This window comes from Martes martes (genome assembly GCF_963455335.1).
Source record: "Martes martes genome assembly, chromosome: 4".
Taxonomy (NCBI): Eukaryota; Metazoa; Chordata; class Mammalia; order Carnivora; family Mustelidae; genus Martes; species Martes martes.
The window spans coordinates 97,243,483-97,270,304 of NC_137891.1; the positions used below are offsets into that span (position 1 = coordinate 97,243,483).

Here is a 26,822-nt window from a genome sequence, read left to right on the forward strand (position 1 = left end):
GGGCGCCTAAGAGCGAGAAGAGGAAAAACTTTATTGGCAGTCCTCCCGAGGAGACACGGACACGCTTGGCCTGGGAGAGGGGTGAAGGGACGGAAACCGGAGGCTTAGGAAGTCTCGGAAACAGCGACAACGACAAAATATGTGGCCCGAGGAAGGCGGGAAGAGGGAAGAGAGGAAGAAGGAGGCTACCGGGATGCGGCCGCGGGCGGCCTGCAGAGGGCGCCGCGCGCTCACGGTGGGGGCGCAGCCCCGCCTCCCGGGCCTCCGCGGGCGGTCCGGCCAGCCCCGCGCCCCGCCCAGCCATCCTCACAACGCGGGCTTTGTGATGCGCGTGGGGCGTCACGCTCCCCGCCTCCGGGATGCGGGGGAGGGCGCCGCTGCCGGGCCTGTCTCCGCCCGCCCGGAGCTCCGAGCACAGCCAGACCGGACTTACCCGTTGTCCGGTCCGAGTTTGTCCCGGTATCGCTTCACTCATCTCCGTCGCCAGCCCCAGCACCTGGCGCACGGAGCTCCCATATTGTCCGCTGAATTGCAGCCGGGTTCGACTCACACCTCCCAAGGCCCTAGCTGGGCCTCAGACCGCTCTCTGAACTTAGATGTGAAAAGGCGTCTGCCTTCTCAGCCGCGCCCCTGAAAAGTCTGATGGACATCCCAAATCTATGAGGTCATCTGGGCGGTGATGCTGGCGCTATGTACCACCATCTCAAGGGTGACAACTGACAGTCTTTGCCACTTTCCCTTGCTTTAGATCTCTGCTCAAATACCGTCTTTTCCAAAGAGGTCGTTTCTGACCTATTATTTTTTAATACTTTGTTAAACTAAATTGAATTAGCTAGCATATGGTACATCATCAGATACAGAGTTCAGTAATTCATCAGTTGCACAGAACAGGCAGCGCTCATCACATCACCTGCCCTGCTTAATGCATGTCACCCAGTTACCTTATTCCCCACCTACCTCCCCTCCAGGAACCCTCAGTTTGTTTTCTATAGCTAAGAGTCTCTCATGGTTTGTCTCCCTCTTTGATTTCTTCCCATTTAGCTTTCCATCCCTTCCCCTATGATCCTCTGCACTGTTTCTTATATTCCACATATGAGTGAAACTATATAATTGTCTTTCTCTGATTGACTTATTTCGCTCAGCATAATATCCTCCAGTTCCATCCATATAGATGTATTTTAATTCCAGTAGAGTTAACAGTGTTACATTAGTATCAGGTGTACGATACAGGATCAACCATTCTGTACGTTACTCAGCGCTCACCATGAGAAGCGTACTCTTTAATGCCCATCACCTATCTCACCCCTACCTATTATTATCAGCTAACCTAGTTCCCCTATCTCCTCCACTACCCCACCTTTTCCACCACTCTCTGTTCCCTTGTTCTGCTTTATTTTTCTTCATGGTATTTACCACTACCTGAGATTGTGTTTATTGTCTTTCTCCCCCCACTCTATGAGGACAGGGACCTCTCTTGTTCTCTTCCGTATTCCTAATGGGAAACACACACACACACACACACACACACACACACACACACACACATCTGAAATATAGTAAGTGCTCAACATTGAATAAACAAGCTCCTGTGACCAAGTCTTAGTCATAATTTCAAACTTAAATATTTCTGGACCTAATCTTATTCACAATTCCAAACCAGATATCCAAAGATATTCTTTTTCTTTTGTCCTTATATCATCGTTCTGATCATTATCTCTCTCCCGATTTTCACACATGTGCACATACCCAGATTCCAAATGACGGCCGGGGGGGGGTGCTTTGGCAAGGTAATCCCATTTGAAAGAGGTCCCAATGATATATTTTGCTTAGAAATTTAGAAACATTGAGAAAATGTCAACTGTCCATGTGAAGGGGGGGCTGTTGGGAGAGGGCACTGAATTTTCCAGGCTTTCTCGTAGTACCCCCTCCTCTCATTCACCTAACCCCCACATCACACACCTGGGAATTATTCTAGACTCCACTATCTACCATCCCTCTCCTTTTCTAACAATGACCTGAGGGCAGGTAATTTGGCCTCCACATATTTTATTCATTCCTCTGTCCAGTCTCCATGGCGTGTGTCCTATTTTAAGCCCCTTTATCATCCTAGCTGTTGAAACAACCTCCTGAATGGTCCCCCAGACGCTTTTGTGCTCTCTCCCAGCCACTCAGCCCACAGGTGCTGGAGTAATCCTTCTTAAGGGCGTATCTTAGGTTGTTTGGGTCCAGCTTCAGATCCTGTTCCTTTTTTATTTCCCACACCCCCCTTCATAGTACAATAACTCCAGTCTTGCTCTCCCCATGTTCTATCTACTTATTTGAGTGTCTGTCCCTCACTCGGAGCATCTCAAGGGTGGAAATTTTGTCACTTTGTACTGTCCAGCCCAGCACAGGCCCTTGGTGGGCCTAATAAACAGAGTCTTGCTCAAAAGTCTCCACGGAGTCTCCATGCATATAGCAATAGTTCTGTAGAATTCTGTAGAATTTGCGCCTGTCACTGATGAAGCAGCCAGCTCTCATCCCCAAAGAAACAAAAAGACTGCTCTTCCAGAGAAGAACATTTCCAGTTTTATAGGCATTCTGTGATTGTGTCTGTTGTTTATGATTTCTCACGGACACAAATATTGCAGTGTTACGAGGAATAAATTGTATTGCTCCAGCTAAAAACACAAATCAATAAAATGTTTTCCTCAGTAGCAAAAAATGTTAATAATGTTGTTGGCTGTAACTTTTTGTGCCATAAATGTAAAACCCAAATGTAAGAGACCATTTAATAACTGGGTAAGTTTTGAGGGTAACATACACAGTAAGGAGTCGGACTGTTGCTGTGTGCCTCCTGGCCTCCCCCAGGGTAAGATCGCACTGGGACCCAGCCTTTTCTTATGCTCTTCTGTCTACCTGGAAAGGCTTTCCTCACCTTCTATACCTGGGAGCTAGAGAAGGGAAGGATTTCTGTGCAACGAAAAGCAAGTAAATTGTTGACTTGGGATGCATGCTGAGGATTATCTGATGGTCCCATACATCATTTCCCAGTGGAGGTTTCTGTACCAGTGGAGAGGGAAACAATGGAGACAGAAGCACACCTGGGTGTTGCGGATCCATGGGGAAAACGTAGAAAGGAAAAGCACTACCGTTTTTATAGCAACTTCTTCTCATTTGACCTTCAAAGCAACAAAGGGTAGGCAATGTTAGTTGCATTCAACCCCCAAACATCTCTTGTCCTTTTTTTCGACAGACATCTTCTGAACACCGAGTATGAATCAGCCACATGAGAGTGATACAGAAACGGGACAAAATAAACAGACCCTTGCCCTCAAGGAGAAAGATACACCTAAACAGGTGGTGCCCATCAAGGAGGAAATATGCAAGCAGCCCGAGGTGGTGTAAAATCACATGCAATCCTGACATTTTTCAGGGCCTTAATTCAAGTGTGGCTGTCATGTGGGAGAGAGTGAGAACTTCTGAGAAATTAAGGAAAATGGCTTTTGGTATTCAGAGAGCAATAGCTTTCTTCTTTACGCCCTCCTCATCTCCACCCCAAATGAAAGTGCCTGAAAGCGTGCATCGAACTATGGGAAAAACTCCATGCACGGATCACTCCCTACCTAATCCCTAGGGTCTAGTACTTCTACCAAAAAGGCATCACCAGGAGGCAAAACTCAAGTCCCATGAAGCACTGGGGGCTCATTTTCTGAGCCAATCCTGAAGGATAGATAAGGAGTTCATCAGGTAGTGGGGGTGGAAGGAGAGCTCACCAAGCAGACAAATCAGAGAGATATTCTGGGCAAAGGGAACAGTTTGTGCAAAGGCGTGGAAGCCTGAGAAACCATAAGAGTTTAGGGAAGCCACGAGCTTTAGTGCGAACGGAGGCAAGTGTGGCAGCAGGTACCAGGAAATGAGCCTGCCGAGTTATATTGGTCCCACATTACGGAGGACCTTGTCTGCGACCATAAGGATGATCAAATGAGCGTGCTGTGCTCTCCAATGCATGGGGGTAGGGAGGTCTGTTATGTAACAAGAGAAATAGGGTTGGAAATGTGGATGGGGCTCGATTCATGGCAAAGCAGAAGGATTTGGGTTTTAACTTGCAGGCCTCAGAGCATCGTCTAAATTTGGGATCTAATTGGAGGCAGATGACTGTAGGGCCCACATTACACACTGTTTCTCACACCTGATGGCTCCTGGGTGTTTTAGATGTTGGCACACTGTTTTCCGAGGGTCAGGGCTTACCTGCGTGCTATTTATCCAGCAAACTGACTCGGCACACCTTTCCTCACTCTCTCCCAGACAAGAGGGACCTTGCCTCCTGTGTTCCACCGTTTGTCTGCTCAGTGCACTGGCGCCATCAATAAACTTCAGTTACTTGGAGTTTATCAAGGCACAATATCTGGCTGTCCAGACGGAACTTACTGTTTCGTGATCTGCTCAGTCCTGTGTGGTTACCTCCCAACAGGGAGGTTAACTATATTTACACGTGCCCCTTGGCTGAGGGGGTGACCCTATGTTCAGTACCTTTGCAGACAGGAATTAGGAGGTGGGGAAGCAGCCAAGACCTAGCCCCCCCACTGCACCCTGCGTAGCCACATCCCTCCCTGGGCATTAGCCTGGCAGGATTTGGGGGGAAGAACCCCAGGTCTTCCTCCCTCTCTCCAGACCTGACTCCCCTCTGAGCAAGGCCCACGTTGATTAATTGGCCCTTTTACTACCACAGCCTCAGTCTTTAGGGCAGAGGGCGTCACGTTTGCTCTTCTTCTTGTGAGAATGGGAGCCCCATTCATTCTTGTCCGGGCAACATAATAAATAACCTGCCCCTGTTGGCAGCGAGTTTATTAGAGACTGATGGGACATGTAACAATAACTGGGGGGCTGTGATTTATTAGGTAGGGAGGTTCGCGGCCTCTCCAAAGACCGGGAACGTGGAATTTAATTGATAAAGCGGCTGTCAGCAGCAATGAGATGCACTCAACAGAATATGCGTTTGAGGGATTCTCTCTGGAGCTGTCAGGAAGGGCTTCTGCTAATCATATTCAGCTCCTGCGGATGGTGGTGTCTGTCTGCTGGCTATGCGCGTGAGAGACAAATGGCAGGGAGGGGGGCTCCGAAAGGGGCCCGGGGAGGGAGGCACCTGTCAGTTGCCCAGCCCAATGGAAGAATGTGACACAAATGAGCAAACAGAAACAGGATTCCCATCACCGTCCGTGAGGACTCCCCTTCCAGAAAGGCCTTTGTCTCTCTCCTGCGAGCCGCTCAGGAAAGCAAGAGGTGCTGAGCACCTGCTTCCTGGAAAAGAGGGGAAATGAAAGGGTGAAGTGGCAAGAAGAGAGCTTTGTTCTGGAACTCTAAACTCCCTGTGCCCTGAGGTTTCCGCCCCAGAGACCCCTCCCTTGTTTTCCAGTCACCGACCCTCAGTTACACAACACCCCCACACCGCCATGCCCCACGGTCACCCAGCTGCCCCCACGCCGGTTATCACGCAGCTTCCCTCCAACCCCTGGCTCAGGTGGCAGCACCCCCTGTCACTGTCGCTTTCACATCAAGAACAGAGCCTCAGACACTCGGACGGAGGGAGTACTCACTTTTTCTTGTGATTGTCTCCTGGCTCTGGGGGCCCCCAGGATCCAGGCTGAGAACCTGGAAGTAAATGCCTGTGGTGTGCTCCGTTTCCTGACAATAAGGGGGTGATGATGGCACAGATGATGGCACAGCTCTATCCTGGGGCAGCCTTGAGCCTTCCCAAGGCAGCTCTGCTCGAATTCTCTAGGCCCCCGTCCCTCGGGCTGTTGCTCAGCTTTAAACAAGGCCATGGAAGGCCGGAGAGGGGCTCTCTCAGGCTAGGCTGCTTCCCTCCTTTGATCCTCGTGCATCTATTCTTAGGTCCCAGGAGACTGGCCTGCCTCCTTGTTCCCTTCAGGGAGAGAAGGGGAGGGGGAGGCCAGAGCCAGGGAAAAAGTAATTGTCACTGTCTAATCTGAGCCTCGGTGGTGACACTGAGGGACCCCGGCGCAGAATGGAGACAGCAACTGGTTTGATTAAATCAAACCTCTCTCGCAACCTCGTTAAATTAAACTGACAGGCCGAGAGCAGAGCGGGAGGGCAGAGGGATCATCGCCTCCGGTGGGGGTGGAGGAGGCCTAGAGGCGAGCTTGGTAAGAAGATCAGATGGTGGTGGGAGCATCAGCCTGCCCTTTCCCTTATTTGCTGACTGCAGATAGGAGATGAGATTTACGAATGTGTGATGCTTAAGGACCCATCTGAGCACAGGCTGTGAGGCTGACACAGGGGCAGACAGCTGCCTCCCCGTAGCCCCTGCAAACTCCCTTTGTGGGAGTGGGGCCTCACATTTGCAATGGTGCTCTTGACATTTCAAAGGGCCTCTACACAGCTAACCTTTACAACAGGCAGGGAGCAGAGGGATTACAGGCCCCACTTTGCAGTTAGAGAAACTGAGGCATGGAGCCTACCAGAGTCAGCAGAAATGGGCAGCAGAGCCTGCCCGAGACCCCAGGTCTCCTGCCTGCGGCTTCTGGCCCACATCGCCTCCGACATTATGCCATATGGCAGAATTTCCCAGGATTTAGTCCCCGGACTGCCATTTCTTCTCCCACCCACCAGAGAAATGTAAAAGCCACACGGCTTGCTTTGTGGGCCGTCGGCAAAATGCCAGTTCCCATTTGGCTTGGTGCAGCCCACCTGCAAAACACACAGCCAGCTTCCAAAGGTCATGAGGCCATTCTGTCACACTCACATCACCCACCCACACGCCCAAGCCCTTCCAAGCCATTTCCACTTCCCCTAATTATAATTCAGGGCAGGGGGGTAAGCCGGAGAGAGACCGTTAGCCACACCAACCAGAGCAATCATAGGAGGATAACACCGATACCCTGCTGGCTTCCTCACCTGTCACCCAGTTCCTCACCTGCCAAAGCTAATTTTCCACTCACCGGTGGGTGAGAGCTCATTTCAGAGTGTCTGAAACACACACACACGCGCACACACACACACACACACAGGCTACACACTGCCATTGTGAACAGAGCACTGCCTCACCCACGATGCCCTTGTCCCCACCCCGGGCGCACGCCAACGATTTCTTTGTTGACATCTCCAGCCCTCCCCATCTCTGTTTCCGTAGGGAGGACACCAGGACCGGGATGCCAGCAGGGGCGGTGCACACTGATTGCCGGAGGGCACTGCGGGACCAGCCTCCTCCAGGGCACACTCCTCACACACCAGTTCATGATCAAACCCTGCCACAGGACAACAGGAACAGGAGAAAGGGGAGAGAGGAACAGACTTCCAACCACCATGAAGGACGCTGGGTAAGAGTGGGCATGAGGTGGTAACGTTTGCTTGATGAGGACATTTGGCTTCACCGTGAACATCACCCACAGCGGGGAGGATGTGTTACATGTCCCACTGGATGCTCTTTCTTCTTGTATACCACAGGATTCTGATCACCGCTCTTGACCTGAGAAAGATAGGAAATGGCAGGTGGACAGGTAGGTCGAAGTTACTTAGATAAATGTCACCTGCCTCCGAAACTCATCTCTGGTGTCATTGACCACACCCAGAACCAACATCTCCAATCCATCTGAACTCCTCTTAGGCAAGGAGTTGGATTCCTCTAGAAACACCTGCCCGAGTGAGGGGAAGGGAAGGTCACCTTGCCTGGGAGGCAGGGAGGAAGCACCACCGGGTACGGGCTCCCATGCTGGTTCTGCCACTAGCGACCTGGGGGATCTCGGGAAATCATTTGGCATTTCTGACTTGTAAGCCATAAGCTTGGGCAGGAAACACAGACTTTGTTTTAAAGACTAAAGTTTTAAAACTTTAAAGACCACAGAGGCGAAAAGTGAGACCCAGAGAGGTTGAATTACTTGTCTGAGGCCCTGCAGAGGCAGTGGAGTGACCGAGTGGGTGTGGGTTCTGGAGCAGGAGCCAGAGCCTATGTGTGACTGGAGGGGAGTTCTGGCTCATCTCCCTTCCTCGTCTGAAGAATGGAGGCAACAGGAGCCCCTGCCTCTGAGGGTTTGGGAAGAACAGATGAACGCCTAATACAGGGAAAGCCTTCCGTAAATGTTAGCGGGCGCTATTTTTAGAGATAGACCGGAGGTTCAGACCCACACGTCTTGACATTTGGTCTCTCCATGAGGTCACAATCCCCTGATTCTCTAGAAGGTCCTCTTCCACTCCAAAATTCTATGACTCCAAGTCCGAAAGATGAAAAACAAGTCAGTTCCAAAACCCTCCAGGCAGACACACAATAGACCTTTTAGGGACTCCATTATTCACTCTCCAGTGCTTGGGTTACTTCCTACGGGTGATGATTCATGGGAAATAATCACAACAAAGAAAACCTGTCCAAAGTGGGGGGCAGTGAAAACCCAAACCCCTTTGTGCGGCCAGTGCCTCTTCTTTAAAATACATCTTCATTCGTGAAGTGATGACAAGGGTCTCTTGGCCACATAGCCATTGCACTCTGGCATTCAAAGCTTTCTCTGGATGTAGACTGCTACTGCTGGGAGCCACTGGCCCCCCGCCCCATCTCTACAAACCCCACGGAGAGGGTCCTGCCTCTCTGGTCAGGCAGAAGCCTTCCCAGCAGCAGCTGTCACCCCGGCCCCAGCTGCCCTCTGGGTCCCCAGAGATACCTCAGAACTGACAACTGATGGGGCTAGCACAGTTCTCTAGGTCCCTGCAGAAGACCAGAAAATGCTTAGGAACCAGCCTGCTGGAAGTAAATCACGCAGCAAACCAACCCTGAGACGTGACCTCTTTTTCTTCTGGCCCCATAGCCTCAGGAGGAGAAGCAGGTAGCCTTCTTTCTGGCTTGCTAACAAGTCTCTCCCTGGCAGGTTGCCGACTCCTGGTTTTTGCTCACAGCTACGTGAAGCTGGCTGGGGTGGTAAGTAGCCTGTAATGAAATGAGCGCTCACTCTGAGTGGCAGGCCACTGGAGGGAAGATGACAGAGAAGCCGGCGCTGGGTCTCCAGTCGTTGGCGGTGGCAGAATGTCCCTAGAAGAGTGCTGAGAACGAGTCCCTCTCCTTTTCCGTGCAGTGTGCCTCTACCAGCATAAGCATTTCCCTTGGCCATGCCCAGACATTCTTCAAGTATTCTTCGCAGTTGAAAAGTTGCTTGTCCAGTAAATGTTTGCAAAATGGAACTATTTGCTTCCCAAGTAGCAATGAGGCCATTGCTTAGGCACCATTAGCACAAGACCCATAGTTGTCAATAATGCCAAAATAGGGCTCGGTAGCCGCCTGCATTTGGATTGGTCTCAATTATGGTTCATTATCTGGATGAGTCTGATTTTACACTAGTCAACTCCCTCTGGGTTGTTCAAGAGAGAAGGCCCATCCATACCTGGAGTTTTTCCAAAGTACTACACTGCTATTTCTTCCTCCAACACCTTCCTTTCGTGCCCCTCAAAGAAGTTTCAGCACCTGCAAGACCGATGGCCTGGTCTTGCAGGCAGGTGACTTGATGGAGAAGCTAAGGCTGAGGTTGGTACCTAGGTTGGCACTACGTGAATCGATGGTGGGGTTTGTGGACAGGTTGGCGGGGGCGGGAGGCGAGCTCCAGGGCTCGCTCCCTGAGTGGCTCTAGTTATCTCTGGTAACCCATCCTTGGACACATCCCTCCTGCTTTTGCCAGAGTAGGTAGTAGAAAGAGGGAACCGGAAGACTGTTCCACCACCATACAGACCAATCTCTTCAGGCCTCAGTTGCTCTGTCTGTGAGTGGGGAGAATGATACCCGTGTTTGAAGACATGAAAGCTAAGGATTTTTTTTTTTCACAACTAGACTCTTCGATTCCTCTGGCCAGTCAAAATACTTTTCAATTTAAATCCAAAGTGAATCTTTCCTCTTGAACCTAGAGCCCTCCTAACATATAGGCCACTTGGTCCCTCTGTTGTCCCGCCTGGAATTGGGATTGCATGAGACAGAGGAGCCCAGCACCCTGTCTAAGGTGGACAGAGGACTAAAGCTAGGAGTTCGATTCTTTCGAGAACAGCCAAACCTCACTGAGCCTCCTCCCCACCATCCTGACATGTTCTGTTCACGCGCAGATGCACAGTCTCTGCTCAGCACCTCCGGGCCTGCCTGCCAGGCAAGGTCTTCTGCCTGGGGAGAGCAGCAGTTCCACAGTGCTATCTGAACACATTCCAACAGCACGCGTTTATCTCTAGGGTCAGCCTTTCCTGTTGATGCTCTGGAGGTGTGGGGGGATCAGGGAGGGGGTTCGGGATGAGAGCTGTCAGCAGGCCCAGGGTGTGGAGGCAGGAGGGCAGCGGGGATATGGAACCCACTCTGAGGAGGGGTATGTTATGATGGGGTTTCCAGACTGCGTGTGGCCCCATATGTCTTTCCTCACCTCCATATGAGCCCTTTGGTTCCTCCGCTGCCAGGGGAGATGGGTACTGCCTCACCCAGGGATGCCCCTTCCAGAGCTTGCTGAGACGTGGTGGGTGGGGACCTCCAGGTGGGGGCCACAGGATGCGGAGCCAGAATAGCAGGGTTTCCATTGTTTCGTTTAGGATGTGAGTTCTGTTGGGACACAACTAGTTCTGCCTCTCCCTTTGAGCTCAGTCACTGGTGCCAGGACCTCCAGGCTTTGGCAGCGGGACAGAGGAGGCCACCCGCCCTGACTAGGCTGGGCGAACCCCATGAGTCTGACACCCTTAAGACACCGGTTTCCAGGAGCTGCACTCTTTCCCTCAGGAAAAGCACCCCCCCCACCGATCCCACCAGCAGGGGGCAAATGCTGAGCTGCCTTTCTGAGGGTTCCATCCCAGCTCTGGATGGCTTTGAGAAAGTATATATTCACAGCCAATCTCAGACCTTTGACATATTCTTTAATTTTCAAATGAGAGAATCTCTTCCTCCCTCCAGGCTGGGTTCCGGGGTGCAGGAGAGAGGAGGTGGAACTATTTGATTCTTCTTCAGCAAAAATGAATCATGCCCCCCATCCCCCATCCTCAGCCGAGTAATATTTACCCATGTTTATATAACTATGGCAACAAGCTTTATCCTCTACCACTTATACCTTAAAAAAAAAAGAAGAAAAAAAAAAGAAAGAAAGAAAAAAAGAAAAGAAAAAAAAAGAAAGTCCTTTTTCCTGCTCCTGCCTCCTACTCTGCCCCAAGGACAGAACTATCTCTTCAGAAGCAAGGTAAGAGATACACCTTCACACCCTCATGCAACACCGGCCTTCTCAAGGGCAAGTTTGCAACGGCCCAATGTCATGAAAGAACTTAAGAGTCCACCAGCCATTTTTGTCCAAAACCCTGTGGGAACCACACAGTACTAGTATCTCTGACTTGTCTGAAACCTGTCTTTGGAGCCCTGCACTGGGATCATGGTCATCAATTTTTTTTCTCTTGCCATATCCTTGCCTTTAAAGGTAGATGGATTTTTGCAACCATCAAAAGAAATGAAATCTTGCCATTTGTGACGATGTGGATGGAACTAGAGGGTATTATACTGAGCGAAATAAGTCAATCAGAGAAAGACATTATCATATGATCTCCCTGATATGAGGAATTTGAGAGGCAACGTGGGGGGCTTGGGGGGTAGGGAAGGAAAAATGAAACAAGATGGGATCGGGAGGGAGACACACCATAAGAGACTCTTAATCTCACAAAACAAACTGAGGGTTGCCGGGGAATGGGGGGATATGGAAAGGGTGGCTGGGTTATGGATATTGGGGAGGGTATGCGCTATGGTGAGTGCTGTGAAGTGTGTAAGCCTGACGATTCACAGACCTGTACCCCTGGGGCTAATAATACATTATAATACATTATATGTATTATATACATATATACATATATATATATACATATATACACATTATAATACATTATATGTTATATGCTAATGAAAATATAAATATATATAAAACATAATAATATAAAAATATAAAAAATATATGAACATATAAAATATAAAAATATATGAATATATAAAAAATAAAAATAAATATAAAAATATAAAAATTTTTAAAAAGTAGATGGATTGCATAATGTATATAACTGTCATGTCACTATGTCATACACCTAAAACTAGCATATTATATGTCAACTATACTTCAATTAAAATGTATAGGGGCACCTGGGTGGCTCAGTGGGTTAAGCCTCTGCCTTTGGCTCAGGTCATGGTCTCAGGGACCTAGGATCGAGCCCCGCATCAAGCTCTCTGCTCAGCAGGGAGCCTGCTTCCCTCCTTCTCTCTGCCTGCTGCTCTGTCTACTTGTGATCTCTCTGTCAAAGAAATAAATAAAATCCCTTAAAGTATATACATCTATATGTATATACATCTATATACATATATATAGCCATCTATAGGTATATACATCTATATACATATACATCTATATAAATATACATGTAGATGTATATACATATAGATGTATACACTTTAAGGGATTTTATTTTATATACATACATATATTTAAAGTGGATGGAATACAGTCTGGCTTTGCTAACAATATATTCTTCATCTCTGAGATGGATTCCTCTTGTCCTGACTACATCCCAGATCATTGGCAAAGTAGAGTTTCATAAGGAGTAGAAAAGTGTTAGGCTCACAGAGGTTGAACTACACACAAGGGAAGCTGGGGCCGGTAAAAAGGATGCATTTGTGCAAGTCAGAGTGTGCTGTCAGCAGGCTAGGGAGGCCGACCACTCAGTCTAAGGTTCTTACAGGAGATCAGCCTGCATCTCTTAGAGTGTGAACTGCAGCCATCCTCTTAACCTCCAAGAGGATTCCAGTCCAGGAGCCCTCGGGGATGGCAAAACTGTGGCTTAAACTTGACTCTAAAGACTATTTCTACCCCGGACCACAAATGTTTACTCACTGCCTTCTATAGCTGCCACTGCTGGGCCCTGGAGCTCTAAGAGTGAGCAAGGCCTGCAGGGGTGGGGGAACCTTTGGTGGTGTTTCTCCCTGTGTAAGATTGTCTGTAGATTATGATAGTGGTCAGGTGCCCCTTTTCTGCCCCGATTCCAGAAGATTCAACTCCAGAAAAGGTTCAGCCAGTCTGGGGACTGCAGCTCGGTCCTTGGGGGTGGCTCCCACGGTGAGTATGCCTGGGGTACCACGGAAAGACGCGCCTTGGGGATCTCTGGCTCCAAACTGCAACGAAGCCTGCAGGCTGGGCCGAGCACAGCGCTGTGTGGACCCACGGGGCCCGACTCATCCCGGTTATCGACGGACCTGGAAAGAGGAAGGAAATGGAATGTCAGGTTCCGCAGCTTGGGAACGCCTGAGCAGTTTCTCAGCTCCACCCTGCGGTCCCCCGGGTTTTGTGACCCACGTGGAATCCTGAGCAGGGACCGCAGAGGAAGCGCGGGTCCCTGGGCTTGGCAAGCGGTCATCGAGACACAGAATTCGGACCGGGTTCTGACTCACCTACTCCTCTTCTTTCTGTTCTGGAACCATCTGCTACCGCTGCTGCAGCTTCGTCCAAAAGGCGGCGTGGGGGGTGGGGAGCACTCAGGGGGCCGAAAGACAGGGCAAAATCCCCTGTGAGTGAGGACCCGAGGTTAAGTGGAAGCATCCAAATGGACTCTGCGAAGTCTTCGTTTCTGATGATGTTCATTTTTATTCTCCCTGCCTCTCTCCCGCCTTTCAGTAGCGAGCAGGGGCGGCACTCTTTGCTGACAAAGATGGGAATGACCGCAGCGCCTGCTTTCTCTGTCCCTTCTCCCGCGTCTGCACGGTTCTGTCACAGAGACCCCAAATTCTGCCTGGGGCAAACTTTCTCCCGTTAATTATCTTGAAATAACATGTCGCTAGTCACCCTAATTACGCGAGGGTCCTGCAACACCAGCTCCCGGGGGTCGGGGCGAGTTGGGGCGGGTTGGGGAAGGTGGCGCGGCGCCTAGACACTGGGAGGACCCGCAATCCGGCTGTGCGCGGAGGCTGGCGTGGCGGGTCCGGAGCTCCGAGGGGAGGGGCGCCCGGCCGGCTTGCGGCCCCTCTCAGGTCCACCTGCCCCAGCTCCGGCTCGGGCTAGGCCCCTGTCCACCGAATAGAATCGAGCAACTTTGCGTCCTCTTCCCTAGAGCAGCAGTCGGGATAACTGACGCTGAAGGAGTACTGCGGAAGAAAGGGGCTATTCCTCCGCTCCTTGCCCACCCTATCGAAAGCAGCCCCCATCCCATTACCCTGTTCCCCCCCCCCTTTTTTTCACCAAGAATCACTACCTGAGATTACCGTGTTTGTTCATTTTAACCTATCCTATCCTTCGCTACCCCTCCCCCATGCCTGTTGTCTAGACCAGAGACCTCCTTCCCTGTCTTCTTCATTCAGTATCCCCAGACTTAACACACTTGGCAAGGAATACAGCAGAGCCTCTGCTTCGGTTATGTGTTAGTTAAATTTAAGTGAATGGACCGAGCAGTGGCTCTTCAGCTCCACCGGTGAGGCGTGGGGCTGGAGGGACCGTACACTAGAAAGTGAAGTACACCCAAACTTCCAGACTTCCAGCACACTTCCAGAGTTCAAAAGGGCTGCTGATTGGCTGCTTGGGTGGAGGATGTTCCTTTTCTGATCGGAGTTTGGGAAACAGGGTTGAAAGAAACTAAGGCACTCGGCCTCTTACTGAGACCGCTACCCAGCGCCCGCGCGCGTAAGACGGTGCTCTCTCTTTATGACCAAACGGGGATCACGTGCTCTGTTGGGGGACGTCGGTACAGTCTGGCGTCACGATACCCCCCGCCGTGCCTGCGAGGACCAGGTGTCGCCCGGCCAGCCCCCAGTCGCCGCTGCCCTACCGCGTGCCACCTTCCGCGGCAGGGTCCCCTCGCCGCGGCCCAGCCCGCGCCCCCGGTGCGCCCATCTCATTGGCTGAAGCCATCCCCCCTGAATTCTCATAGGCTGTCCCACTTTTCCTCCGCCCCCCGCACGGACCGCGCGCTGAGAGCCGAGGAAGCTGCTCTAAGTCCGGGCCTGGGCGCCGGGGCTCGGCTCTGCTCTGCGCTGCGAGAGGCGCGGGGCGCTGGGGCCCGGGACCGCTGTTCCCACCTGGGGACGCTCTTGCGGAGCCGAGCCCGGCAAATGGGCGCACGAGGAAGAGAGCAGGGAAATGGACTGCTATTTGCGCCGCCTCAAACAGGAGCTGGTAAGCGCGGCGCGGGCGCCGGGGTCCGGAGGACTGCTCCGCCCGGACCGCACCTGGCCCCCGCCGCGGGCGGGGGAGCCGGGAGTGCGAGGGCGGAGGAAGGCGGGCGAGGAGGGGGCGGGCAGGCTGAGGGCAGGGCCTGTTCCGAGGGCAAAGGCCGCGAGGAAACTTGGAGCAAAGATTTGAGAGAGCGAGGCCGACACGAGCGAGTGACGGAGACCGAGAGACCCAAACCCAGACTGAAATGCGCCCAGAGAAGGCGCGGGAGACACGGGGGGCGCACTCCCAGACGGACGGCTGCTGGGACCGCTCGGGGTCCCCCCGCGGAGCTGGCGGGGCGCCGGGAGCAAGGCCGGGCGCTCGCGGGCCGGAGGGCGGCTGGGGACCGCTGGCTCGCGGGGAGCTGGCACCGCCTGGGACCCCTAGCCCCGCCGGGCTTGGCAGAGCTGGCGCGGCTGCGGGGGCAGGCCGGGCCGGCTGTCTGCCCGGGCTTGTCTGCCAGCAGGGAGGGGGTGCTGGCAAGCTGGAAGGGCGGGGGAGGGCCCCGCGCCGGAGGAGGGGCGCCGCCTGGCAGATCGCAAGCGGAGCTGCGGGGGCCCGGCCAGATGTCAGGGCTGGGCGTGGGGAGTGCGGAAGGAGCTTGAGGAGGTCAGGGGTGCAGGGGTCAGGAGAAGGAGCTCGGGCTGGGAACAGGGAATCACCCAAGTAGAGGGATGTGTGCTCCCAAATCTCTGTTAGGTTGATTCTCACCTACTTCATATACCACCCCACCCTGCACACACACACCTGCCATCTTTCTTGTTCCTGCAACCACCCGAATTCACGCAGATATGCACGCCCCGCCCCACCTTGGCCTCCAGGCCCACCTTTCTCTCAATCCGATTCCCTCCTGTTCCTTTGCCTCTACCTCTTTTTGTTCCTTTTAGTTTCTCTTGGAGTGGACCTCTCCTCGGTCTCGCTTTTCTCCCTTCTTTCTTCCTTCTTTCCAGAGCAAGGGGCACCCAGGCTCTCAACAGCAGACCTGGATCCGTGGCTCTCCAGATTCCATGACATCCTCTCCAGCTCCTGCAAACTCTACACTACCCCACCCCCACCCCTCCAAACTTGGCAGCTGTATCTGGGGCCAGTTTGGGGGCAGGGCAGCTCGCAGAGCAGGTGTTCTCACTGATGCTTCCTGGTCAAGGCCGAAGGCACTCTTCCTGTCCCACTCCAGCGTCTGCCTTCTCAGGTCAATGGTCACTTCTCTGGGACTTCCTCTTCAAGCCCTTTTTGTGGTGACACTCAGATGGGAAAGTTATCCAGAGAAATGCTGCTTAGGTGAGGGACAGAGGAGTCTCCACCCTGGCCCTTCCCATGCTGGTTTTCCCGTGCTTCCCGTGTCAGTTTGGGACGGTCAGGCCCAGCCCACGCATATATAATTCTGACTCTTCCCATTCATTTGTCCAAGATCAGAAAGGTCAAGGTCATCACAGATCATGTCTGAAGTCATCACAGATCATGTCTGAAGTCCAAGGCCCATACTGAAAAAAGAATCTAATAGAGTCCTCTTTTTGTGCTTGGAATCTGGGACCACACCACCCACCTCAGGATCTGCCTTAATAGAGGGTTTGTGGGTGTTCCTGGCATAGGCTTGAATTTTAAAATCCTACTGATTTGCATTTTTTATAGCACCCTAGGTGGGAGGGGTGAGGGGAGGAAGATAGTCTGAGGATGCCAGGAGAATAAAAAAAGGCAAATAGGAATCTGCACTGAACTGAGCTCCAGGTCTTGATTTGCACCCTCTCCTGCCAAGGACTTGAGCCCCCCAGTACCCGCAAGGAGGAAGGGGAGAGGCTGAAGTCACCGAGCTCCCCATTAGCTTTCATTTGGCCCTTTGTCTGAGCAGCTTCAGCCTTTGACTCTCTTGGAGAGGAAGCCAAATGCCTGGCCTGGGGCCCAGAATGACGCTCAGATGGGAGAGCTCAGCACCCTCCTCCTCCCCCTCCCCCTCCCCCACCCCCACGCTGCCCCTCCTCCTCCCCCCATGCCAGGCTGCCCAGAAATGAGACAGAGCAGTGACAGGCAGAGGTATTAGAGTTCCCTTTACTCCCCAACACCTCAGCCCAGTGCTTAGGTAGCTGAACCAAATCTCAGTGCCTCAGTTTCCCCAATGGGAATGAAGAAGAAAGTAGAGCTGAGTTAGCCCAGGCTCAGCCCTCTGGCTCCTCTGAAGACTGTGGGGATTGACTTCAGTGCAGCTTGGTTGTGACTAGGATAGGAAGAGTTTGTTTGTTTATACCCCAGGTCAGCAAGGGGGTGGGAAAGGCATACAGGCGTATGAACTTTCGAGGGTGGTGGCAGGCAGTGGGGCCTGTATGTTTATTTCGGGCAGATTCTTCCCTGCCACTGAGGAGGACTGTGTGTTGCCTGGCTTTGCCTTAAGTTAGTATATGCCCAGGCATGGCACGCATGCAATACTGGTCAAGTTTTACATTCATTTATGCCACCAAATCCCTTCAAGAAGTGTGTGTCCTACAGACACTGGGTTAAACTGCTGGAGAAGGCATTAACAAGTTGTGACATTATTTTTGTCAAGGGTGTTCTGGGTCCCCCTCCTGCATCCTGGCCCTGTCCTTGGCCCAGAAAATCTAGACAAAAAGAGTGTGTTCCTGAAAACCAAAGTGGCAGAATTTCTCAATTTCTCAGAGCAGAAAATTGCACTCTAACAAGTGAGCCTTGTGGGGAGGCTAAGCATTTGGGGATCCTCGCTCAGTTAGGTTGATGCCTAGAGGACTGGCCCTTTCCCCCCTCCTGGAAGGGGACTGGGGTCCGTTTCAGGGATGAAATGGGGCAGGAGAGTAGCAGCAGCTGACACACTTCTTCATTAGTATGAGGGGGGTCGGGGCTGCCACAACTCAGCGGAGAACATAGCTTTCTCCTCTCCAGCCACCAGAGAGGGGCCCTGCATGAACACAAGGCCTTGGGACCAGCTGTTCTTACACACTGCTCCCTTGAGGGCTTCCAACAAATGGGGGTAGACACAAGAACACAGAAGAAGCAGATGTAAGATGCTCATGGGTTGTTCCTGAGTCAATACCAGTGTAGAGCAAATAGAGTGTGCAAAGGCTGAGTGATGGAGGCTCATGAAGTCCAGCCAAGCCAGGAAGGCTTCCTGGAGGAGGGGGAGGTTGATGGAGGCTGACTCCTGGAATACCTGTCCTAGCTGAGGCATGATGAAGCAGCAGAGGGACTTCTCTGGGGCTGGAGAAGGTCCTTCTAGGACAACTCAGTATTTAGAAGGCATTTATGTAGACACTAGTGGCCACAAGTTCAAGAGGTTCTGACATGCAGAAGCAGACCAGGGCCTAAAGACAAGATAAGGACAGAAGAAGGTGACAGAAGAGATACAGTACGAACAGCCTTCAGCTCTTGGGACCAAAGAGCAAATTTCCTGAGGCAGAAAAAAAGCTTTTGCCAAGAATCTCCTAATGTCACCTCCTTTGATGTTTAGATCTATGGTGAAGAACAGGGTAGGGTCAGTGAGGGAGGAGTGTGGACCATGGGACTTGGGGCAGATTACTTAACTCCCTGTGCCTTGGTTTTCTCATCTGTAAAACAGGTTTTTAAAATTAAAAAAAATTTTTTAAGATTTTTATTTACTTATTTGAGAAAGAGAGAGAGAGAGAAAGCACAAGCTGGAAGAGGGGCAGAGGGAGAAGTAGGCTCCACTTGAGCAGGAAACCCAATGTGGGGCTGGATCCCAGGACCTGGGGATCATGATCTGAGCCGAAGGCAGATGTTTAACTGGCTGAGCCACCCAGGTGTCCATAAAGCAGGCTTTTTAAAATAACTGCTTTATAGAGCCACTGTGAAGATTACATACTGGCTATCTGTCCTTAGCACGTAACACAGTGCTAACTATCCTGACGGGTGGATCAGGCTGGTGCGCATGCGTCACTCATTCACAGGACACATTAACTGAGCTCATCCAGTGTTTAAAGCACCTGACCAGACCCTAGCACTGTGATCACAAATACAAACAGACAAAGATCCTGCCTTTGCAGAACCTGCCGTTCAATCAGGGAGGTAATAATAATAACATGTGCTGATGTTCATCCTTATCCATACGCCAGGCATGTAATGGATTATGTCATTTAATTGCCAAAGCAACTCAAAGAAGTTGTACTTCCATTATTCCCATTCCACAGATGAGACATGAGGTGGTCAAGTGACTTGGCCAAGGTCATAGAACTGGTAAGTGACAGAGCAAGGCTTCAAACCCAGCCATTCAGACTGCAGAACTTAGACTCTTAACCAGCACATGTAGGCATATGTTCAGTACAGAAATAGAGGCTGCGTGCTACATAGAGGCACAGGGGCAGTGCCCCGAGAAGGGAGGAATTATCTCCAGCCAGGGAATCAGGGAAAACTCTATAGAGAGGGAGCATTTGAGCTTGACCTTGAGGGATCAGCAGGGAGGTGACCAGGAGAAAAACAGCATTCCAGGCAGATAATGAAGCAACAGGAACGAAAAGCACCGAGATGGAACGGGAGGGATGTTTGAAGATGACAGAAGCTTAGCTAGGACATAGGGTACGTGCAGAGGAATAGGGAGCAACAGGGCTGGGAGTGTTGTTGTGAATAGCCTATGGGGGCCTTGAGTGCCATGCTAAACAGCCTGCCCTTCTCTGTGGGCTTTGGGAGAAGCAGGATGAAAGTCTGGCTCTGGCATCTAAGAGGTGTGTGCTATGGGGTGGAGGAGAGGAGGGAGGAAACCGAGGCGGGAGGCTGAGTTAGGTGGTGATCACAGAGCCCACACAGGAGAGTAGGAAGGCCTGAACTGGAAAAGGGGAAAAGGAAGGTAGCTTCTGGAGGTCGTGACTGCAGTGCCTGCGGTGGAGAGGAGCTAAAGCTGGTCAGGGGAGGCAGGGTTGGGCCCCCCTCCTCACGCGTCTGCCTCTTGCCCAAGCCCATGGCCCCCGGTAGGTGGTTCAGCCGAGAGTGGGCTCATCCATTTCACACTTCCTTCTTTCCCTACCCTCCGCCCTCCTCCAGCTCTTGGCACAGTTTCTTCTTTACCTTCCTGTTGCTCGTTGCAGCCAAGAACAGGGGACTGTGAAGGTCCCTATTCACTGGACTGGAGAATGGGCCACTTGGCAAAAGCAGGGCTTTTCCCATTTCCGGCCCCGAACCTCCTTGTAGCTTCCAGAGGGACTGAAAGGATCTGTGTGGGGGTCTTGTGAGTCATGGGGGTGGGGGGAGCAAGGCAGGGCGCACTGCCAGGTCCACGGGCAAAGCCGGAGCCTGTGTCAAAGGATTCCGGCTGAGCTGGGAGAGGGCGTGAGATGGACGGTTGGAGGGCACAGCTGTGGGATCCATCAGGGGCCCAGGAGAGGGCTTGGGAAGGTTGCCGAGGATGCTGGTGTCACTTTCCCATCGCCACGCCTCCCATATCAAAAAGGCCCAGCGAGTGCCAAGGGGGAATGTGCTGTCCATGGGCAGCTGACCTAGCCCTGGAGGGCACAGTGCTGCAGGTCAAGGATGGTGGGTCTGCTTGCTAGAGATGTCTTCCCCTTCAGCTCCAGACAGACAGCCCTTCTTCCTTCAGATGATTCAACGAAGAGGCGCCGTCAGGGGAAAGCAGCTGAATTGGGTCTTGGAGCCCTTCCAAGGCTTCGTGCGCTTCCTCCCCAAGGGATGATAATTGTGCTTTGCGTGTCGCGTTGACTACCCTGGTTTTTTTCTCACAACAGTCCCATGGGGCTGAGAAGCCACATCGTGATGGCACGAGGAGCCCACTGGCCCAGAGTAAGAGGGCCAGGCTTGGGGTCCCAGTCCTCCCACAAAGACGCCTCAGACCCTGGGCCGTAGATCCGCCTTTGCACCGGAGGCCCTCGGGGTGACATTATGTGACGCTCCATTGAAAACCTTCTAGTTTTAGATAGTCACCATCTGTTTATGATAAGTATATGCACTTCATATAAGTTCCTGCCTAAAAACAGTTTATTTAGACGAACAGACGTGTGTGCACCATCAAGTCGGGAAGGAGGTCCTACGTGGATGTGGTGAAAACCGTGAAGGCGGTCTAGGGAAGGACGTCAGGGGAGAAAATGAACATCTCAGATCTCACTCTGTGCAGTGGGGTCCCCAGTCTGCCAGAGTAACTGTGGGGGTCCAACGAGGCGGGAGGAAAGAGCTTATCACTTGACGGCCGGCTGGAATCCTCTGAGTTAGGCAGCTAGGACTCCCGCGCAGGGTGCCCAGGGGCCATCCAGCTCTCACACACGGAGAAAGATTGAACGGCATCGGGAGAGACTGAAGCGTGATGTGAAGAAAACTTTGAGGGGACGCCTGGGTGGCTTAGTTGGTTAAAGCACCTGCCTTTGGCTTAGGTCATGGTTCCAGGGTTCTGGGATCAGGTCCCAAGTTGGGCTCCTTGCTCAGCGGGGAGTCTGCTTCTCCTTTTGCCTGCTGCTTCCCCTGCTTATGCGAGCGCTCACTCTCTCTCTCTCTCTCTCTCTCTCTCTCTCGCTGACAAATGAATAAATGAAAGAAAACTTTCAGGATGAAACATTTTGAGGCCCAGGAAGTGTCAGGAGATGGGAGATGGCTGGTGAGGGTACGGGGTCTTGCAAGGAGGGTGGTGATACCTTCACGATCTTTCTCAGCAAGGAGACCCCCACCCGTCTCTGGGATGTGCTGTTAGGGGTAGTATGTCCGATGGTGGAGCAGATCCACTCTGGCATGTGTGCGCGTCAGCGAGCATGACTAGGGGTGGATAGAGGGCAGGCTGCTAGATCCACTCTCACTCAGACTAAACAGAACCAACTAGACCCTCTAAGGACTTTTCCAACAGGCCCCTGAGGGCAAGCTGGGCAGGATTGCGTCCCTGTCCTGAGGAAGGACCTGAGGCTTTGGCACTGGGAGGACAGAGAGGAACTCAGCCGCCACAGTCTGGGGATTGGGATTTAGTGTCAATAATATCTAGTTTGGGACCTTCTCTGATTTGGCCCCTCTCCTTTGCTCCCCAGCCCACACTGCTCCCTCTTGTGTTCCTGAGGCCAGAGAAACCCTGGGATCGGAGAAGGTCCCACGCCCCAGAAGAAGAGAGTAGCTTGCCCTCTGGCTCTTTCTCCCTGGGTGACATCATTCCCCTTGGGGCTGGGAAAGGCAGCTTGCTCTCAGTCAAGACCCAGCTGATGCTCCGGCCTCCCCACTTTCCCTGGCCCTCCCAGCTTCCCGCACTTCCTTCTCCTCTGGTCTTCCCTCCCACAGCTGCCTTCTGCCCTCAGTGTCAGCACTGTGGCTGGCCAACCAAGCCGTCCTGAGAATGGACAAGAGGATGTGGGGCTTCCCTTTCCTTCCCCGGCTCTCCCTCTGTGGGGGCCAGGGGTGGGGCAGAAGGGACAGGACAAGAGACGTGTTTCTCCTTGATCGGACCGGGTAGATGAATGGAGTCCTATTATTACTACGTGCTAAGCTCCACTGAAGAAGAAGTGTTCTGGACGTTCTTAGGAAGTCTTACAATAACCACCAGAACTCACCTCCAGGCCACACGTAAACACCTGTGACCTCGTCTCATCTGACCAGAGCTGTATGAGGCAGAAACTCTTATTCCCATGTGGAAGAACAGAGAAACTGAAAAACAATTTAAATAGCCTGTCCAGGTCACACAGGTTCTACTATGTGGCCGAGCTGGGATTTGAACCCTGTGCCATCTGTCTCTGGAACCCAAGACCTTAACCAGTGCAGAGTATGATTTTCCATAGAGGTAAAATTTCACCTCCTATTTATTTAAATGGGGCCTCTGTTTTATGGGCAGGCCCGAATTCATACATACGCACACATTCTCACTGGAAAACCATACAAAATGTCAGCATTATTTCTTCGGGATTTTTCCATACTGGAAGAGATTGAATGGGGTCATTTCATTCCTCCCACTGCCTCTGACCTGGACTGCGTTCCAGCCTTCTGGAAGGAAGCCTGCTAGCTCAGAGTCCTGGCCTGTTGGTGAAATGAAGCCCTGAACCACATCCCTGACTTGCCCCCCTGTGGAGTATGTTACTGCCTGAGGGCAGCAGGGCTGGAGAGATGACTTGGGGCGTTCAGGGGTACTCACTGTGTTTTCTGGGTGTATGGCAGCGGCAATATGCTAGCTAGGTTCTGGGGAGACCTAACCATTTGTAGATCTCCACCCCTGCCCTCGATGGTAGATGCTCAATGAATGTTTTGAGAACGACTGAGCCTTTACACATATGAGGATGCCAGGGAGGGGAGGAGAGTAGCACTCCAGGGAAGGGCATTTGAGTTGTGTCCCTGAAAAGGTTCTGACAGCAGTGTGGGGGACAGAGAGACGCTTCTGAGTGACATGATCACAGGAGCGTGCTGGGAAGATTGGTCAGGTGGTCCTGCGTTCCAGGAGACAGAAAAGCAGATGTGAGACATCTGGGGACAGGAATGGGGGCACTGGGTAGAACAGCCAAAAGGGACTCTGACATCCCGGTTGGGGTGAGGCGGAAAAGGGTATGAAGGAGGTGGCAGAAAAAGGGAAGTCAAGAGAAGCAGTCTGCAGTTAGAGACCTGAGGAGTTTGGTTTGAGGCTTGGGGTCTGCTCAGACCCTGCCCTGGGTCCTCCCAGATGCTCCAAAAGGAGAAGGGGCCAGGAGGCTGGAAGCCAAAGAGGTCAGAGCAAGGGGCCATCGGCAAGCACAGCCACCTCCCAGGCTGCATCTCTCGCTGCTGTAGCCGCCACTCAAACGGAGACTGCTCGCTAGGGCAATCCGGCAAATCCCAGGGTTGCCAGCAGGGACAGTTAGTCCTCCAGGCATCAGTACCGCTGGCTCAGGAGAGCCCAGTGTGGTGCCCTGCCTCCACCAGGGCTGAGGTGGACAGGGGAGGGCTTGACCCAGAGCCTAAGAGGGTTAGCTGCCAGTGCTGTCCTGAGCGCCTCTGCCCCTCTGCTCCCGATCCCTCCAGCTCTCCGCCCCGTGGGCTTAGTTCTGTGCATTAGGACCAGGCTGGGAGGTAAGACGATCCCAGCAGGTCTCTGGGGGGCTTAAGAAACAGATGGTCCCCTCATGCAAGGTCTGCTGTTGGTAACATGAGCAGATCTGGGGAGGGAGCTGGCGGGACCAAGGCAGCTTGGACTGTGAATGTTATCAGACCACGCATCCCCTGCCCAGCCTCCAAACTCGGCCCTCACCCAAGTCAGCCTCTCAGTCCCTTCCAGCTGGCACCTGGGACCCGGGCCTTAGACACCCACAAAGGGACAAGGGAGCTGGCCTCCGGTGTCCCCACTCTTGGCCCGAGCCATGGAGCCAATTGGGCTGAGAAGGCAGGAAGAGCACGGGAGCCAAGTCTAAGAGCAGCTGAGGGAGGACAGGTGTCTGGAGGGCAGAAAAGGGGTGGGAAGAGCGGTGGAAAGCTAGCTCTCTCTCCTGACTGGCCAGATGTGCATGGCAGTGAAAGGAAGCCCCCAGCCTACCCATTATCTTCGGGAATCTGAGCTCCTTCTCTTGCCCTCCTGTCCCTTTCCACCCTTCTCCACTGCCTTGGGGAGGACAGAGTAGCCTCAAAGCCCAGCTCCCCAGCCCCACCATCTTGAGGCAGGCTTGGTCGTCTAGTTAGGGTCAGAGCATTTGGAGTGAGGCGTCCTGGGTTTGAGTCCCAGCAGCATGAGATGTGTGTGTGACCTTGGGCAGGTTACTTCACACACACACACACACACACACACACACACACACACACCCTAGGGCTAACTTATTAAAACGAGAGCAATAATAGCAAACTCATAGGTTTATATGAAGATCCAAAGAGGTGACAGGCCTAGAACACTTAGCTCAATTCCTATTACATAGTAAAGTCTCGCAAACCATCGTGGCCATCATCATTGTCATCATCTCGGGGAGGCTCGGGGAGAAGAGGACACAGTACATGAAAGGACAAGGATGGCCACCACGACTGCATGCCCCCTCGAACTGGTCTCAGGTCCACCTCTTATGTCTAGGTGACCTTGAGCAACTTCCGTGTCTCCTCTTCCTCATCTGTAACTTGGCAACAAGACTAGTCCCTACCTCACAGACTGGTTGCTGAGATTAAAGACAGATCAGTTGGGGGGGCCTGGGTGGCTCAGTCAGTGAAGCATCCGCCTTCAGCTCAGGTCATGATCCCGGGGTCCTGGGATCGAGCCCCTGCATCGGGCGCGGGTAGTCTGCTTCTCTCTCTCCCACTCCTTCTGTGCTCTCCCTCTTTCTCAAGTCAATAAATAAATAAATAAATAATTTTTCTTTAAGACAGCTTAACTGATCCATGTGTTATCTATATTCACATACCTGTGGCTGAGGACGACGTCTGCCTTAGCATGTTCGCTGCCGTTCATCCTTCTGTTCTCCAGCCATGTCAGCGTTAAGATTCCTCCTCTCCCGGCTCCGAGCTGCTCTGTACTGGGCCCCGTGGTGGTGGGGTCAGGGGGCGGCGGTATATGTGTGGGCAGTGGGGGTCTAGGTTCGGGCCGGTGAAGGGCAGCCTTCCCCCCAGCCCCCGCGGCTCACGGGCCTGCGCTTTCCCTCTTGCCTGCAGATGTCCATGAAGGAGGTGGGTGATGGCCTCCAGGATCAGATGAACAGCATGATGGGGGCGCTGCAAGAACTGAAGCTTCTCCAGGTGCAGGCGGCACTGGAACAGCTGGAGATCTCCGGAGGGAGTCCGGCCCGGGGCTGCGAGGATAGCCCCCGGACACAGCCCGAGGCCCCTCCATGGGAGGGTGGCAGAGGCCCTGCCAGGCCTTCAGCCTGCTCCCCTTGCAACCAGCCTTCTCTGGGCGCCAAGTGTGCATCCCAGAGGAGCGTCTGCGGGCAGGATCCGGCCCCCCTGGCCAGGGCACAGCTGCCAGAGCACCGAAGTGGGGCCCAGCCGGGGCCGGAGCCGGTGGAACCGGAAGACTGGACCTCCACGTTGATGTCCCGGGGCCGAAACCGCCAACCTCTGGTGCTAGGCGACAACGTTTTTGCGGACCTCGTGGGCAACTGGCTGGACTTGCCAGAACTGGAGAAGGGTGGGGAGAAAGGAGAGGCTGGGGAGCCCAAAGGGGAGAAGGGCCCGCCCCGGGAGCTGGGCCGCAGGTTTGCCCTCACGGCAAACATCTTTAGGAAGTTCTTGCGCAGTGTGCGGCCCGACCGAGACAGGCTGCTGAAGGAGAAGCCGGGCTGGGTGACGCCCACGGTCTCGGAGCCCAGGGCCGCCCGCTCACACAAGGTCAAGAAGCGGAGCCATTCCAAGGGCTCTGGACGTTTCCCCTTCCCAGGCCCTGCAGAGCCCAGAAGGGGGGAAAGTCCTTCCACAAGCTGCCCCAAGGCCCTGGAACCCTCACCTTCTGGCTTTGATATTAACACAGCTGTTTGGGTCTGAGTCCTAGAGACAGAAAGTTGACTGAACCCAAAAGGTCCAGGTGTCGGTGCTGGGCCCTGGGAAGATGCCGTGTGGGCACTGTGGCGTTCAAAAGCCTGACTCCAAGTTCCTTTCCTCGAGAAAGGAGGGAGAAGCAGCAAGAGTGTCTGGAGTAGGGCTGACAGGTGTGTGGCTGAGAGAGGCGGTGGTGGGGGCTGGCTGGTGGGAGGGGAGTGCTCCTAGACTGAAAGAGAGACATTGAGAGAGAGAGAGAGACAAGTGCCCACTTTGGGGCTGCAGGTGACAATGACCGGCAGGGAGAGGAGACCAGGC

At 53.0% G+C, this 26,822-nt stretch overlaps 1 protein-coding gene across 1 annotated transcript; it reads left to right on the top strand.

Annotated features, from left to right (window-relative positions):
• Positions 1-14,915: 14,915 nt before the first annotated feature.
• INKA2 (inka box actin regulator 2) lies at positions 14,916-26,510 on the top strand (the record flags this gene model as incomplete). Its single annotated transcript, XM_080801612.1, has 2 exons — positions 14,916-15,125; positions 25,683-26,510. Exons 1-2 carry the CDS (start codon positions 15,090-15,092, stop codon positions 26,508-26,510), a joined length of 864 nt encoding a protein of 287 aa, XP_080657738.1. The 5' UTR covers positions 14,916-15,089.
• Between the last annotated feature and the right edge of the window lie 312 nt (positions 26,511-26,822).